Source organism: Melanaphis sacchari, unplaced genomic scaffold (genome assembly GCF_002803265.2).
Source record: "Melanaphis sacchari strain LSU unplaced genomic scaffold, SCAv2.0 Contig107_pilon_pilon, whole genome shotgun sequence".
Classification (NCBI taxonomy): domain Eukaryota; kingdom Metazoa; phylum Arthropoda; class Insecta; order Hemiptera; family Aphididae; genus Melanaphis; species Melanaphis sacchari.
In genome coordinates, this window is record NW_020270407.1 from 126936 (window position 1) to 145992 (window position 19057).

General features: G+C 33.2%; 1 protein-coding gene across 1 annotated transcript in view; it reads left to right on the forward strand.

The window, feature by feature from the left end:
* Positions 1-18661, forward strand: part of LOC112603400 (A disintegrin and metalloproteinase with thrombospondin motifs 9-like) — an 87263-nt gene extending 68602 nt beyond the window's left edge. The window contains exons 6-27 of the mRNA XM_025351938.1: positions 668-939; positions 1006-1226; positions 1805-1957; positions 2026-2175; positions 2243-2399; positions 2456-2643; positions 3145-3306; positions 3394-3482; positions 4924-5444; positions 6698-6824; positions 6926-7049; positions 7206-7413; positions 8040-8204; positions 8267-8431; positions 9142-9384; positions 9548-9739; positions 9806-9970; positions 10147-10341; positions 14083-14918; positions 16216-16352; positions 16776-16978; positions 17516-18661. Coding sequence (XP_025207723.1) covers positions 668-939; positions 1006-1226; positions 1805-1957; positions 2026-2175; positions 2243-2399; positions 2456-2643; positions 3145-3306; positions 3394-3482; positions 4924-5444; positions 6698-6824; positions 6926-7049; positions 7206-7413; positions 8040-8204; positions 8267-8431; positions 9142-9384; positions 9548-9739; positions 9806-9970; positions 10147-10341; positions 14083-14918; positions 16216-16352; positions 16776-16978; positions 17516-17605 — 4763 coding nt within the window. The 3' untranslated portion in view covers positions 17606-18661. The remainder of the gene's footprint in view (positions 1-667; positions 940-1005; positions 1227-1804; positions 1958-2025; positions 2176-2242; positions 2400-2455; positions 2644-3144; positions 3307-3393; positions 3483-4923; positions 5445-6697; positions 6825-6925; positions 7050-7205; positions 7414-8039; positions 8205-8266; positions 8432-9141; positions 9385-9547; positions 9740-9805; positions 9971-10146; positions 10342-14082; positions 14919-16215; positions 16353-16775; positions 16979-17515) is intronic.
* The last annotated feature ends 396 nt before the right edge of the window (positions 18662-19057 follow it).

Below are 19057 nucleotides of genomic sequence, written 5' to 3' on the forward strand. Positions count from 1 at the left end.
ATCGATAAATGGACATTTGTGACCAAGAATTGGACGGTGTTTGATATTTCGTCATAATAATATATAATGAACTCAGAATAAATAAAATCCCACTCAATCGTCAGTGGCTTTATTCCGTGTCTTAGGTAACATTAATTCAATGTCAAGGTCCATAATAATATAACATTTAATGGAGAGAGAGCTATGGTCTCCCGTGGAGACGGGAGTATCTACAATTTAAAACTGTCACTACTCACTACCAGAAATTATGAATAAAATTGATTTTCTCTCAACCTACGTAATAATAAACACATCTATATCGTTTGATAAATTATAATGTTTATTAAAATAACTGTAAAATTTCTACGATTCAACCGTAATGAATTCGATACTTCATTAAATTAACTTCTATTCTTTTTTTTTTTTTACATCATTTGTGCTTAAATATTTCTTTTGAGTTGATATTCAAGAATTAGGTACACTATGTATTTTATAAGCAACTATGTTTTTTAAGTATTGGTATAATGCTGTCAACTAATTTTAGCTAATTTAAATACATGATGTTTATATCATAATAAAAATATTGATGACAACAAAATTTATGTTATGGAAATTAAATTATCGTGATAACGTACAAAAATAAAAATGTTAATATCTGTAGACTGTAAATATATTATTTATTTTTCAGATAATGAAGGCACTAGTGATTTAGATACAATAACTGACGAATATAGTGCCACCGTTGAAGTTAAACCATTTATTATTGACAGCAGTACGAATAGTTTAACAGAAAATGATATATTTTTGAGCTCTACAAGTCTACCAAACACACAAAAACGTAGAAAGAAGCGATCGCTAACTTCAGAATACGTCGTGGAATTGATGATTGTTGCGGACAAGAAAATGGCTGACTACCACGGAAAGGAGCTTCACAATTACATACTTACTCTAATGTCGATAGTAAGTCTTTGAAATCATCGTGCACGTATGATTAACACCGTGTATAATACGTTTAAAACCACGCAGGTTTCAAAAATATATAAGGACAAGAGCATAGGAAATCCGATGCACATAGCCGTAGTCAAGTTAGTCGTCTTGAAAGACGTGCATTTCGTTGAAAACCGTAACCGATTGGGCGGTATTGCAGCTGCAGACATGTTACATAAATTTTGCGAATGGCAAATTCACCACAACGATGAAAGTGATTCTAGCGCGAACCACCACGATTCCGCTCTACTATTAACCAGGTATTATACTATTATTATTTATTAACAATAAGCGAGCTGTCTAGACGGTGACGCTTGTCGTATAGTCAATGACTAGAATTACTGTCGTATTATATGAACAAATTACTCTTGTCAAAGTATTATTTTCAAAACGATCATTCACGAACGCACATATTAAAATAGTAATAATAATAATAAAGCGACACTATGTCGCGGGGTCATGGGGCGGTGACTCGTTTGTTCTTCGTCATATCAGAGATAGTATCGAAACCGGTTGTAATTCACACGCGTTTTTTTTTTTCATTTCATTGCTTGTACTATGCTGTAACAGTTCATGAATGAACACCAAATGCAATTTATCAATCAGTTAACAATACGCGTCGTGCAAAATTGACATGATTAAGACAATTTGATATTCCAGAATTGCTTCAATATTATAGATACCGTTTTACGGTATTTAGCCGCATTCTATATATGTATGCGTTTGTACATACTAGTCACGCTTTACATAAATTATTTGACACAGTAATTGGAAATTACTGTATTTAATAGTCCATTTTGCAGTACGTGTTTATTATAAACTTTTTTGCGTTTTACAGAGAACACGTCTGTCGAAATCATAATCAGAAAAAATGTGATAACACTCTAGGATTGGCACAGTTAGGCACTATGTGTAATGTTAACAGTTGTGCAATCGTACAGGACAATGGACTCAGCGCTGCATTTACAATTGCCCATGAATTGGGACACGTGTACGTTTATAGACTGATGTTGATGATCTTAGTTGTATTTATAATGATAACTAAATATGTATTATTAGGTTAAATATGCCACACGATGATGACAATAAATGTAAAGATTTCGGACAGCCAGATGGAATGCATAACGTCATGTCAAGAATGTTAGACCACAATTCGCATCCCTGGACCTGGTCAACTTGCAGTCGACACTTTTTGACCGAGTATTTGGAGTAAGTATTGATGATGAAAATATCGAACAATGAATTGTGGTATAATTTATTAATAACTATTTTAAAGGGCTGGAAACGGAAAATGCCTTCAAGACGATCCCAGCAAAGATTATCTTGAAATCGAAAACCAGACCCATGAAAAACATTTTCCGGGTGAAAACTATTCGGGAGACAAACAATGCGAGTTAATTTATGGATCTGGATCAAAACTATGTTCTTATATGGTGAGTTATTATAAAGTAAGTTAATTTTATTGTATCTAATTTAATTATGCATTTAGCCGGTGTGTCAGAGATTATGGTGTACCACTGGTTCTGGTGAAAAAGATGGCTGTCGCACACAACACATGCCTTGGGCTGATGGAACACAATGCTGGAACAGTAAAAACTGGTGTCAGCAAGGTAAATGTGTGCCTAAAGATCGAAATGCGTTAAAACCAGTTGATGGTGGCTGGGGACCTTGGCAACCGTAAGTGTATATTGACTTGATAAAAAACGATAATAATATATTATCTGCACAACTCATATAACTGTACCTATCATATAATCATTTGATGACTTAAATATCTTCTAAGAGACAATGCGAATATTATATCATTTTTAAAGCTTATCATCATCATCATTATTATTATTATTATTATTATTATTATTAATATTATATTATTTATTTTCTAATCGAATAAAATATGAATAACATATGGTATTTAGTTAATACGATTTAAAGTATAAAATTACCTTTAAGAAGATTTTTTTAAAAAAATTTTTATTTATATATGACAAGAATAAAATAAAATTAAGTATAGTCTTGAGAAATCACATTGTTGATTGAAATATGTAAAATACTCTTTGAATTCTAATAATTTAGAATGTGATCATACTTTAGGAGCTTACAATGTTTCAATAGTCATTGAATGCATTATTATATAATAATAATTGTAGAAAAATCGACGTCTTAAATAAATCTGTATAGTTATGGCGAATGTACGAGAACATGCGGTGGAGGCGTGAAGAAGAGTTACAGAGATTGTACCGACCCACCGCCGTCGAATGGCGGAAAATACTGTACTGGAAAACGCGTCCGAGTGCGGAGTTGTGCGACGAATGACTGTCCGGCGGGCACTCCAGATTTCCGGTGAGTTTTCCCGTAGATATACTTACCTAACAAAATATAATATATGTCACATTGACGGTGATTTAATTGAAATATTTGCATTTTTAGCGGTGAACAATGTGCAATGTTCAATAACAATACATTCAATATAGCAGACCTCGAGCCAAATGTTCAGTGGCTTCCAAAGTACGGCGGATGTGAGTACATGATTTTCAAAATAATAATCCTAAACCCATTACCACCATGGCATTTTTATGCAAAAATTAAGAAAAAGCTCATATTGTAACGTATTATAAGACATGTAGACATAGGTACATAATATTATAATAATTAATATTGTTGTAATATACTACTCACGTTTCAATTTGATAAGAGCGGATAAATTAAGTCTGACATTTTCGAACGTAATTTGATCCAAAAATTCCGCTAGATTTTTATTTTTTATTTTTCGTTTTTAATATGAATTTCTGTAAGATACTCTAATGTATTAATGCGTTGAAGTTCAGCGAATTAAAATTTATTAACATGTAATGCACTTAAATTAATAACAAAAAATCTGAATAAAAACAGTGAAACAAAACAATAAACAAAACATTATTAACAAATAAGTAAATAATTCAAACTGTACATATATAATAATATATTTTATAAACATTAACAAAATAATTTTACTTATAATTTTATATTTGGAAAGTCAGTTTTGGTTTATAATAAATACATCCTTGAAAACTATAAATGTATAGTATTTTTTATTCTGAGTGGAGCTATAATTAATTGGTTTTATAATGGTGTGGCTTTTTTAAAAAAAAATTATTTCTTTATTTAATTTTGACATCATATTTTGATGCAGTTAAATGCTCCGATTTTTCATTTTAATCTTTAAAGTGAAAAAATTGAACCTAATTATTTGGGAAATCAATAGTAAAAATTGATTCGTGTTTCTAAAAGTAATCGGAATAAAAACGAGCAAAAAATTAAAATTAAAGAAAAACTTATACCTAGTTGTCGACCAAAATTATTTTGTTATTTTGTTACGAAAAATGGATAACTCGCACCTTGTTATTTATTTACATAAGAATTTTCTATACATGATTTAAATATCATAATATTTTTTTTAGTTGTTATCTTATCTGTAGAAATAGAAAATTGTCGACTTTTTTCCACTTTACGTGTAGTCAATTTTTTGTCTGCGCGATTAAAAATATAAAATTAGTTGTATTATTGGAAATCAATAAAAAAAAACTTGACGACAAAAGGCATTTTTATGAACTCGAGATCAATTGTTGACTATTTTTAGACATTCGTCGTAAAATTATTTATCGTCCAGCAAAATAATACTCATATCCAACGTAGCGTAGCGACTTCCGCGGGTTTTTCAATTTAAAACCGGTGCGCTATGCATACTTGTTTACGCCTCATCTCGTACGTTCGACATCTACCACGCATAGGTACCCCCCCCCACGATTTTTGTTTTTTTTTTTTTTGTTATTTTTAAATTTTAATATCGACGATTCCCCCGTCTCGGGACCTTTGCCGAAATGTCGTCTCGGTGCCCACACTTCATAGGTAGTACACCCGCCCCACCGCGCACATCTATTATTATTATTATTACTGATGTCTATTGTGTTGTGCACGCAGACGACGAAGAACGGTGCAGGCTGTTCTGCCGCGTGGCCGCGTCCACCGCCTACTATCAGCTAAAGGAAAAGGTGGTGGACGGTACGCCGTGCGCCCCGGACACGTACGACATATGCGTGAACGGCATGTGCGAGAAGGCGGGCTGCGACCACGCGCTGGGCTCGGACAGCCAGCTGGACCTTTGCGGCGTGTGCGGCGGCAACAACTCCAGCTGCCAGCAGGTGGTCGGCACGCACAACAGCAGCTCGCCGAACGGGTACTCGAAGGTGTTGCGCATCCCGGCCGGGTCGTCCAACCTGGACATCCGGCAGCACGGGCACAACGGGTCCAGCAAGGACGACAATTACCTGGCGCTAGTGGACAGCGTCACCGGCGAGTACGTGCTCAACGGCAACTACGTGCTGAGCACGTTCAACAAGATCATCGTGTACGGCGGCACGGCCATCGAGTACAGCGGGTCGGACGCGCCCGTCGAGCGCATCAACTCGTCCAGGCCGCTCAACAAGGACGTCACCGTCGAGGTATAGCTCGATCGCGCGCGCACGCGCACAACGCAATATCGCCTTATTGTCTGCCTGTCCGCTCGTAACGGCGAAACGAATGAACGAACGACAGTATGCAGCCGCGGGGTTCGGTATTTTTTTTTGGGGGGGGGGGCGGTTTTCTCGCACTGCGATTTCTGTGATTTTATTTCATTGAAATTCATAGCGATTTCCTCGTGCGATCGAAAGGTCTTCAATTTTGATAACTTGACGTGTGTCTCGAGAAGGATCGTGTTCTATACTTTCTGGTGCGCGGCACAGCGTGCCATATTATGCCGTATGTCATTGTGGTAGGCGTGTTATCGCGGCGGAATGTTAAGTCGCCGTTAGACGAGTGTGACCGGGTCTTTCCTTTATATAGATTAAAATATGTTTTCTCTAGAAACTCGTTGTCGCATTATGTTCTAAAGAAAAAAAAATGTATAATGTGTATACCCCCCGAAAATTTTTAAAAATTTTTTTGCGACGTTAAATCGAATTTTCCATCTGGTACCTGATATCAGGTGTTTAGTTTTTTATTCAGACAATAAAGTTATTTCAACTTCAGTTATTCACCTAAAAAAAAATAACATGAGCAGCTAACCGCGACAAAACTCGTTATCAATTTCAATTTAATGAAGTCTTTAAAATGTACACTTAAAAGTGTAAAAATGCAATCAAATATACGCGACAATGGTAAGACTTACAAAGAAAAATGCAATAATACTGATTGAAAAATGCACTTCAATATGACTAAACGTATACTATTTGAATTGACAATAGTAAGAAAAGTAAAAAAATATACATTTTTTAGAATATAAGGAATTGTCAGTTATATTTTTGTGTTCGATAAACGTTTACATAATATTATAAAGTATTGGATGCTTTTATATCGCATCGAGAATAAATACTTTGTCAGTCTATTCAAAAATTCGATTATTTTTATAAATTATTTAAAGTTATGTTTTAAAAAAGTAAAAAAAAAATACGTAACAATAGCTAGAAATATCTACAATATGAAATTTTAAAAAACCCAAAATGTGCACTATAAAGTTTAAAATTATCAAATTCATGCTTCACCACCGCAGAGTCATATAATTTGCATCCAACCGGATTCATCTTATTTAAGTACTTTTCAAGTAGACGAACGAATTTATAGAGTCCCGTAACCGTCGTCATATTATTCCTAGACCGAAGTTAGAAAATCGATGTTTGTTTTGTGTCGTTAACGATAGTTTGTTTCGTTTCCTCAGTTGCTGTCGATCGGAAACTCGTACGCTCCGGACATTGTTTACCAGTACACAGTGATGCGAGACGAACGGGACGTCTACGTATGGGCATTGACCGACGAATGGGGACAGTGCGATAAGATATGCTCCGGTATGTGGATGGCGGCGGTCACGTGCAATAATAATATATACCTATTGTTTGCTTTGCCGACAAGTGTTGTGTTTTGCAATAATCAATTTTGCGTGATTCAGGTGAACAGTCGAAGATCTACGTGTGCGTCAGAAAAGAAACCGGCGAAGAAGCCCGAGGTTATTGTAACGAATACGATGCACCCCGCACGAAAAAGCAACCGTGCAATCTCCATTGTACCATCAAGTAATTGAGTTAATTTATTATTATTTGTGTAGAACGTCTGCCAATGGCGTTTTTTTTTACGGATTAGATTATGTTATTATACGTATGCGTAGTGTAATCGAATCGGCGGTTATGACGATTTACGGTTTTTAATACCGAAATATTGTTTTTGTGCAGATGGAAGATCGTAAGTCAGTCTGAATGTTCCGCTCAGTGCGGCCCGGGTACCCGGACGCAGAGCGTTGTGTGCGTTCAGGAGTACGATAAACGGACGTCTTCTCAAATATCAGACACTATGTGTTCTCATCTACCAAAACCTGCCAATACTATTCCATGTGACGGAAAATGTTTGGAGTCGAAATGGTCGTTCACAGAATGGACTCCCGTAAGATGAATTCGTTTTATGAGATATGATTTTTTTTTTTTTTTTTTACCAGCAGGTGGTTTACATAGTTTTTTGTTGCGTTTCCGCCTCTAAATGATTTTTCGTTATTTTTTTCGATTCCTTTAAATGTCCTAAACACTCACATATTTTTATTTTAAACTAGTCCAATTCGATATATTATTCTCTTGTATTTTCTGAGCGGTATTACATTTTTTTTTTACTATCGCGCCAGTTTAATGATAATATTATTGTCAGGTAATTCTTCTGTCAAGTACACGTCCGAGTTCTAATGTTTATTATCATTTTATTTAAATTTCAACATCTGTTTAAGCGCTTTTTCTCTAGTAATTTTTAACGCCCTAATTCTATTTTACATAACACAATATGTAATCACACCTAAGCTGGTTTAATACGATCTTATATTTTTATTTTTTAACTATTATTGTTGTTTTATTGAAATATTAATATAATACTAATTAAAATGCATTATTGTTTCCTTCAACGTTTATTTTAGTTTATGTTTTGTATTACTTTCCTCGATAACTTCAACAATAATATTATTATAATAATTTAAGATTGGAATAATTATATTCATGTAATTGTATATTATTATTTTTTATGTCTAGTGTTCTAAGACCTGCGGGTCAGGTGTTCAATACAGGGAAGCACACTGTGTGAATGACAATGGTGAACCGAGAGACGAAACGTCGTGTAACGACAGTGAGAAAATAATTACAAGAGTATGTGGGACAGATAAATGTCCTCAATGGTCTGCCGGAGAATGGTCATCGGTAAGGGTTGATTTTAAAATAATTACATTTCTTAGTTTATATAATGCGTGTTTTTACATTAGTGCTCGGTAACTTGTGGTGAAGGGCAAATCGAACGTTCTGTGTGGTGTCGTATGGACAATGGTAGAGTTTTAGCTCCAGAATATTGTGGTTCAAATATGCCAGCCACTAAAGAAACGTGCTCTATGAACCCATGTCCAGCTTGGACAACTGGTCTTTGGTCTCAGGTAAAAAATATTTTTGCAATTATTCTTTTAACATACTATATTTCACCTAATTTTATTTTTTCAATAACTTTTAAGTTATAATTGACTAAATATAAGTTAGTTTATTTATATTTTGTTAAATAATAAAAAAATTTACTATTGAAATATCTGATAAAAAAAATAGAATTAATTGATATGATTAAAATATATTTGCAATCATTATAAAAAAAATTGAATTTTTTTAAATTTTTAATTAGTCAAAAAGATTAATATAAATAATTACATTCACATTTCAATATAAACAATATACGCTGTTTTAATTTTTAATCCACATTTTTTAACTTTTGAATGTATATTTTTTTTTTCCAAATCAAACAAATTTAAAATTTCTGACAAATAAATAGTTGATTACTAGTAAAATAACCATGAAATCGTTTCAGTTTGCAATACGTGCAAAATTCCATTTGGTATTCATATTTTCAATGAAACAACATGTGTTATACATTTTTTTAAACAGATACTGACTTTCAAATAAAAAATTATTTATACAAGAATAAATTATTAATATTTATCTTAATTTTTTATAAATATCTTATAATTGACAAAAAAAGGAGGGTCTTTATATATTTTAAGCTCGTCATCAAATACGATTTTTCCATGGATTAGTTATATCAAATAAATTATATTAACTAAATAATAAACAACACGACATAATGTGTTTTTTTTTTCAGTGTTCTGTTACATGTGGCATTGGGATAGTGAGACGTATGGTGCGATGTAATGTACCAGATGAATCTGCATGTGCACTGATAGCGAAACCACTCGAAGAAGAAAAATGCATTTTACACCCATGCCCAGCAGCTGTAGACGACGAGATATACGAAAATGAAATTATAAGTAATGGCGGTGTACATGACACAAAATTTATTCAGAGCAACAAATTCTATACATGGCGAACAGATCACTGGTCAAGTGTAAGTTACCATAAACTGATAGCGATCTGATCAATTTTTTTTATCATAAAATTATAATTATATTTACAATTATAAAATGTGATCATGTTGACGATATCAATACGACGTTATGATAACAATATTTAGATTTTATTACACGTGTGTACATTTATTTCACTTTTAGTGTTCAGCTTCTTGCGGTAACGGTTATAGAAGGAGAACTATTGATTGCATAAATACGATAAGCGCCAAGCCAGTTTCGTGGAACCTTTGTAAAGCAAAGAACCAACCGAAACGCGTTGAAGTGTGCATCGCTCCGATGTGCGTTACGTGGCGAGCAGACGAATGGAAAGAATGTTCGGCTGAATGTGGAAAAGTATATACTAACAAATAATTTGTTTTTGTATTCTAAGAGCGTGTATAAATAAAATGAAATTTTTAGGGTTTTGAAGAGCGCGAGGTGACTTGTGTGTCCTCAGTCAGTGGTAAACTCGTAGACGAAACCCACTGCGTGGTTCACAAAGAAAAACCCGAAGCCCGAAGGTTGTGCGAGAGCCATAAAAGCTGTAAGCCAGTGTCGACATGGAGAACTGGGCCGTGGGGAGAAGTAAGCATACTTGTCAATTATCTACGTTTGAGTATCCATATAAAAAACATTTAAGCCATATAATCATACACTAAAAACGCATATACCTACGCTACATTCTATATCTACCTATTGTATTTTCTTTCCTAAACGTTTATTTGGACAAGCCCAATACTTACACAATGCTAATGTTCCAGTGTTCGGAAGTGTGCGGAGGTGGCATAAAAGAAAGAAAAGTGGTATGTCAACCATTTGACGGAACAAGAGAACTATTTGACGAAGAAATGTGCGTGGATCCTAAACCGTCATCTTCAATTCCATGTAATGAACATCCGTGTAAAGGTCAACCGTCATACGTTACAATAGTTTGGAACTTTGGGGAGTGGTCAAAGGTAAAAATCATTTGAATTATTCACGTTTAACTAATCATATATGATTATGATGAATGATGATCATTTAAACATTTTAAATTGTACACCATTAAAACGATATTTTAAAATATAAAAATAATTTTTTTTCTTGTGAAAATATAAACGTTGGCTTTCTTATTTATTTCTAAATAAATATTGAGCTTAGTTTGATGCATTTAAAAAATTTAAATATTTAAACTCGAATAAAAATATATTATTTTTTTTTTTTTAAGTTAAAGAAACGGGTAGAGCTAAAGCTTTTATTGGAATTTCATATTTTTCAATAACCAATCAAACCTACGCTAACTGCTAAAAATTATATTGGTTTAAAAATGTTTTTATAAAGCTAACAATCAAGATATAGTGAACAATATTTTTCATTAATTAGTACATATTCTGATATAATCGCATGTTTTCATATTATATTTTGATATGTGTCCTTTTTTATATTTTATAACGTAAGTAAATTGCACTATGCATCTGTAAAAGTTTTAATTAATTTTTAATACTATTATGAACCTAGCTATTACGATTCTCAAGGTAATTTGGTAGATCACAAGTTTATGGTAAAGGTTATATTCTGTCGGTTTTCTATTTAAATCAATTTATTATAGCAAACTCTCCAATTATGTATAATTTTTACAGTATTTAATCAATTTTTATATATTTTTTAAGTTTTTTTTTAAAACATAGCGCCTTGCAACCCACGTATGACAAATTACACATTTCATAAGTACCTATATCCTAATAAATTCAAAATAATTTTTAAAATATGGTAATTTTTATATTCCTAGACAGTTAAAAATAATACATAAAACATATCGTTAATATAGAATATGGCACGTTTATAAAATTTTAGTTGACATAATATTATCTTTAAAAGGTATTTTGTTATACTATATTAATAATTAATAAATCGTTCTACGTGCTTAAATGCGGTTTGTCTAATTGTATCTATAGCTTCAATGTATATTATGTATCCATTAATAATTATTTCTAGTCAATATTTTACAAGTCGTTCAATTTTATTACTTTAATATAAACTTGTAAATTTAATCTCTTTGTAATAATATTATAAAATGCAAGCAAACAAAATAATAGAAATATGGTATATTTTAGGATATAGTTGATTATGTTTGGTTTAGGATACATAGAATGTAAAAAAAAAAAAAAAAAAAAATAATAACTTTTTAAAAATTGTTCCTAGAAACAAAATAATACATTTATACATATTACATATAAACTGAATTATAGACTTTTTATAGCTTATTTTCTTATAGTTGGTGTACGTATCAGCTATTATTAATGTTATTTATTGTAATTAAGAAATTGTAATTTATTTGGCTGAAATAAATAAATATAAATGGTATTGCTATTTAGCTCATTAAAATAACACGTTTTTTAAAATATAAAATTTAAATGTATTCTATTAAAACAACGCTAAATTAAAGAAATTATATTAATATTTATTCAGAAATTTTTTGAAAGTATACATTATGTATATGATTAATATTCATTGAATATAGATTTTAGATAGTACATTATATAGATACTTGCAGGCGTAATGAGTATTGCTCTAAACTATACACGGAAACATAAAATGCATTTATAATATGCAATAATACCTAAAATATGCTAAATTATTAAAAGTGAAGTAAAAACTTTTAAAATAGCATATGGCATGGCAATGAATTTGTATCTCGTTTGTTACATGTGTTTTCATTAAAATTGATCAAGAAGTACAAAATCAGGCATCTACCCAATTTCTTAATATCACAGTTATAAAAATAACTAACTTATTGCAAACCAAGTTACAAACCGGAAATAATTTTAAATTCAGTTGAGCATATTTTGTGTAATAAACAAAAAAAAATTAAAGGTGTTATATTAAATATGATTTCTCGTAATAGACATAAGTATCTTCTTAATTAGTAATCAAACATAGATAAAAAGTACAGTATACTGACAATACTGACAAGTATTATAGATTGGATCAGTAAATTGGTAGGTTATGGGTATACATTCATCACATATTAAAACATCATATACTTCAAACGGTTGACATTTTATCATGGATTTTCCGATTGGTATTCTAGTCAATACGAAAATAGAGATGAATTATAACAATAATAACGAATTAATATACCTAATAAAAATTCTTACAAGGTCGCGTACCCACTGACTGATTTAAAGTTTTGAGCCCACTGCATACGACCCCCGTCATAGTATTAATCAAAAATGAATTCATAAAATATATTTCAATAACAGCAGTGGGCATTCCTAGGTTTTGGCTAAATATAACATATTACGAATCAAGAACTTGACACATTTGTCGGCTACATATGGACACTGCGAGATGAAACGTTTTGAAATCTTTGCTTCAGATTCAACTTGAACTAACAGCTTCATGATGTAAATTATAAATTTCATTAATAGTTAAACAATTTCAATAAACAGTCGGCATAACAGCTAAATATATTGCAAATATAAATTAAATAATTTAGTATTAAGCTAATAAAAAATAAAAAAAATATTAACATTAATTGCAATAAGTTACTAAATATCTATTGGTACCAGTAGATTTGATAAATTTATATTACTTGTCAAAACATTTAAGAATAATTTGTTACCACGATTATAATTATTATTAAATCTTAATCGAAAATTTGTTAATATCGTAGTTTGTATTAACTCCAAGAGCTTAAACATATAATTGTTCTCTGTTTAAATTAAATTAATTGTGTCAGAACATAAGAAAAAATAAAAAGGTGTGGGCCCAGTTGTCGTATTCGGAAGAAACGTGGGACCAACTAACTAGATAATTTTATGATCGTTGGCGACACGTTGTCGCATTACGTCATGTCATATCATAATTATTCGGATAAGGTCGAATTGCACTTATTTCTGTCGAATTGCACTCTGGTTCATAAAACGTAATGTTCGAATTGCACTCGTTCCGGTCATTATAATGCAAAACCGATTATATGAATAATTTATATTTTTAATATTTAAAATATTTTTTTTTTTTATTAAAATAATAATTATAAAAAGCTAAAATTTAAAAACGACAATATTATAAAGGAAAGACGCTCTGTGAGTATGCTAAATTCTCATTTTCTTAACTTATTTTTTATTATTTATTTATATTTAGTAAAACGCGATAAATTATTATTCCGAGTACAATTTAAAAACGATTCAGTTACCTCAATATTTTTTATGCTCTTGTTATACGTATATACTACGTCGTACAAAAAGTGATTAAATATATATCAAAAACTGATGTACTGTAGGTCATATACGTAACTATAATAACGGACGGATACGACGGGCGTTTAAGGCGTTCCAAACTATTATTACGTTTAGATATCATCCTAAATGATTTCTACTCTCTGGCGAAATGTCTAACTCTTACAATTCAAACGTCACGCGGACAGTTGCCGTTTAATCCGATGGTCGCGTGAAAAATGCGTTGATTTCGGAATATCTAATTATCGACGACGTCTAATTTATTGAAACGTCGCCGATTCTTAACCCGAGTGCAATTATTCGAACGTTTCGGTTCGACCACCGTAAGAATGCGGTTCGACGGTCCCTCCACTCCCGTGATTGTCGTACGCCATTTTTATCGTCGCTAAGATATTGTACCTATAGGCAGTAAAAAATGCACAATTCAATTATTATGAACGTCTGTGTACCTGATTTTTTTTTATTCGTTTCTTACAGTGCAACGTGACGTGCGGCAAGGGGCACCAACATCGGCTGGTGCAGTGCCAGAACAACGACGGTTCAATACTGGCGGCCGAGCAGTGCGACGGTCTGGAAAAACCGGCGTCCGTGCAACCGTGCCGGACGTTCGTGCCGTGCGCCAAACCGCCGACGGCCGCGGCCAGCACGACGACGACGACGACGGCGGCGACGGCGCCGTACAGATGGAAAACGTCGCAGTGGTCGGCGTGTTCGGTGACGTGTGGCCCGGGCGTGCAGAACAGGCGGGTGAGCTGCCGGCGGCACGGCGCCGACCCGCTGCAGCAGGGCGGCAGGGACGCGGTGGCCGACGACCGGCGGTGCGAGTTGGCCGCGGGCCGGCCGCCGGCCGCGCAGAGGCCGTGCGCGCAACAGCGGCCCTGCGTGTCGGCCACGTCGGTGGCGGCCACGGCCGCGGCCACGACCGCCGTCGACGATTACGGTTGGCTGCCGGACGAGTGGCGCGAGTGTTCGCACACGTGCGGCAAGAAGGGCCGGCAGACGAGGCGGGTGTTCTGTTTCCACAGGGCGGCCGCCAAGAAGGTGCGCCGCAAGCACTGCGACTGGGCCGCCCGTCCGCCCAGGAAGCGCAAGTGCAACCAGCGCCGGTGCGCCGGTTACGCGTCCTGCGCCGACGTCCTGCAGAAACAGCTGTCGCAGGCCAAGTCCGCCGTACCCGAGGACAGGGATTACGTGATCAACGTGCTCGGCCGCAACGTTTCCGTCTACTGTCACGGCATGCGGTCCGGCAATCCCGTCGAGTATCTGACCTTGTCCAAGGACACCGAAAACTATTCCGAGATCTACGAACAGAGGTACCTAATAATAATAATAATAATAATAATAATAATAAAAATCTCGACTGACAAAACGCGCGTCGCGCTTGTTCTACACTGATCACTGATATATGTGATTAGAGTTATTGTAACGTCTATTCTCGCGGACTACCGTGGTCGCGAGTGCCTACAACTATATAATATCTATTGCAGATAAGATAATACCTGCTGTGGTCACGATAACAATTGTTGTTGTTATTACATACGATATCGCGCGCGCCTGTTATCGTTTCTCCGTTATTCTCGGTCTCAGAATATTAAGTGGGTAGCATAAATCCGATCGATTTATGAACGAAACTGCAGCGGTCCAAGTACACTTTTATAACGTCCCTAGTGTTCTGAATACCGCGTGAAAGTACCTGTAGAGGTAACAGTTAATTGATTTATTAAAATACGTTAGTTATGAATTACTTATAATTTGAAGTAATATCGATTGACTAGATAGGTACATTAGAAGACGTGTGTGAAACGTTTATCGTGATGTCCATTCGGGTGATAATAATTATTGTTGTCGATTTAGTAAAAATATGACACACCTACTATACGCTGTTTAAAACCGTATACTATTCACGGATTGACACTATCTATAGGCCCTAAGGTCCTCAATAAACAATAATATAATTTAACGAATTTACATTTCATTTATCATTTTAAATGATACTATACGCACAATAAATACATTTTATACCTCGCATATTGAAATCTTTGAAAATACATATTAACACGTCGTGTTGATTCAATTTCGTTTTCCATAAAAATAGATCGAATTCATCTACAACGATACAATAATTACAAACTGGATAAATCGACTTAAACACTATTCTATATTTTCAAAGCCAAGGCCTATAAGCAATCCAAAATTGTTAGGTAGTTTTTTCTGAGTAGCGTGGGCTGGCTATGCTATACTTATTTCACAGAAGTCACAACAATAACTTTCTGTTAAAATAGAACCAACACTTACTCACCCGCGGCTTTACAATCAAACGGCCCGTCCCCGATTTGTGTTTACACGGTTTCCGTTGCGTTTATATTTATGTAAACACGCGTTAAACCATATCTATAGCGTATTCGATTTCAACCAATGCATTATATATTGACGCCACCGCAGAGAAGAGTTAGAGTAAACTTGCTTACGCGCTTCGTCTTTATACGCGTATAATAACAATGACATTAGATATTATACTTTTTATGTTATGGTAACCTAAAAAAAAAAAACGAACGTTATCGGTCCATTTTATTTGATCGTGAATTGTAACTTCCGATGGTATGTTTACAGACTTAAAGAACCGAGCACATGTCCGTTCAACGGCGAACGTCGTGCAAACTGTCCATGCGACAATGTGCCTGTGCCGTCGGCTGGACTGACCGTGTTCACGAAGATCCGTTTAAACATCACTTCGTTAAAAGTCGATTGTAAGTGATCTACACACAGACTATTATAATATATACTAAATAATAATACATATAATAGTATAACATCCAATCTGTATAAGTTACATATTTGACCCGGAACAATGATCGTTTCAAGCTTTCGATGTCACTTCGTTTTGATAATGGGAATATTACCATAGAAATTCACGACCAAAGACAACTTCGAAAAAAAAATTTATTATTTTTCCAGAGTATCTAATACTGTTTTGTTTAACCGGGAAAACATTATTTTTAATTTAAATTACGTACACGATTTCTTTGACTCTGTACTTGACATTTTAATAATCATGACGTAGACGTTATTGTTCCGTGTCCCTTGTTGTATAGGTAACTTTACGTATAGATGTAACTTTATACAATATTCTATTATCGTTTATTTACAACAGTAATGTTTTAAATTTATAGCAAAGGATTATACGTTCTCCAAGCAAATCAAAGGCAAACCCGTACCATTCGGTGAGGCCGGTGATTGTTATAGCAACTCGAAGAGGGGTTGTCCGCAGGGTAGGTTTAACATCGACTTGTCGGGCACCGGTATGAGAATATCGCATGATACCACTTGGGTGGGCAAAGGGTCGAACACGTCATTTTGGATGAACAAGATAGAGGTAAGGGTACTATTATTATATAATTATTTTATTCTGTTTTTATCGTCGTGTAAATCTTTTTCTTTTTTAACATACAAAATTCCTCCTTGCAACCGTAATAAATACAGTGCGGATGATATTATTCTCCGTATTCCTAAAATTTACCCCCGACCAAACGTCACTTATTATCCCACTTCGGATGTATTATTATAATAACAAGGTTCATAGTATACAACCGAAGACCACGCATATATAACAAGTTGACGTGTTCTGTCGTCATTGTTTCCCCTCAAAAAAAAAAAAAAAAAAATTAAACTACACCGAGACAATCGACATTTTCAGTGTTCTTAACTGTGGTGATGCACCACAGTGTGTTTATAATAATTATTACACTCGTTATTTATATTGTTTATTGTTCGTTTTTTTTAATTATTTTTTTCTAGTTTTTTTTTATTTTTTATTTTTTTTTGTTCTCTGATCTCAGTCCTTTCCATACACACTTTTTGGACACATTATAAGCAGTATAAAAATAACATTTATTCTTACAAATATTTACAGGATAATACGAAAATAGCTGGCAGATGCGGTGGTTACTGCGGTACGTGTGTGCCGTTCCAGGGGTTAATATTGGACGTGGTAACACCATAACAACACAATAATACTATATATTATTTATAAAATTAAATTAAATTAATTTAATATTATAATATGCGGCCAAAAACGATCACGGTTGTACGTGGCGATCATCGAGCACAGTATTATTATTATTATTATTACTATTATACTATATTATATGCATACCTATAATTATATAATATTAATATGTCTGACGGAGACTAACCTGATTACACGTACGGCGTTCACGATATTATTATTATTATTTATTGTCATGATTACTATTGTAGTTTTATGACCATCGATTACCAAAACGGTCTGGAAAAGTGGAGACATGATTCGGACCGAACAAGTAGGGCCATAAAACTAAGATATTTTATTTTTTATTTACACAGTTCGTTTTTATTTTTTCACCATTACCAGCAAAGACTACGGCGTGCCATTTATATCAATTAATATTATTTTTATTATTATTATTATTATTATTACTCTACTACTACTACCTATTAACTATATTAAAAGTGGATATTCCTGATTTATAATTCGTAGTTCCAATACTTTATTTTCAACAGTTAAATAATAATTATTGTTGACGTATTTTTGACCAGTCAATTATTTACGCAATTATACAAAATCAATAGTTTTTTCAAAAAATCGAAATGCTTCTTCTATTTTAACATGACTTTTTTCATGTCAATCAAATTTGATCATACATGATTCTTAAAACTATACAAACCATGTACATATTTATCCACGCAATACCGTTTCTGAAAAAATATAGGTAATATGGTGTAATAATTTAATATATAATTGTAGATTAAGATATATTTGTCCCTAATAACTATAGTTATTAAGTATATTAACTAAGTACCTAACTATAGTTTTGGCGAGTTTGAATTGCATATAATTAAGTCATTTAAAGTCGGTCTATGTGTGTTCAATTTAATTTAATTTTTGTACATTTTCCATGTTATTAAAATATAGTATGTGTGCATGTGCCTATACCACAATAAAGAAAAGGCATATTATTTGTAATAATTATAAATGGTCAGTATTAAGTACGATATTTTAATCTGATATGAACAAAGACTTCCTTTTTATTTTATTTATTATTTATTTATTTTTTTTTATTTTTTTTTTTTTTTTTTTTTTGTTGATCTCTAGTCATAACACTTTCGTGGTTTGAACCACATTAACATAATATATAAATAGGTACATTCGTAGATGTAATTATTTAAATTTATAGCTAAATTTTATACGTTTCCTTATACATAATTGATTTTATAATATAATTTATTTATCGTGCAAAATGTTGTTTTTTCTTACATTTGTCCTTTTACAGGTTGGATAATAATGTTAATGTTGTAATAAAGCCAACAAATATCGTTAAAAGGTATTTAAACACATAAATACATGATGTAATAGTTTTATGATTATAATATGAAATGAAAATTGAAAGTCAACTATAATATAGTAATTATATAA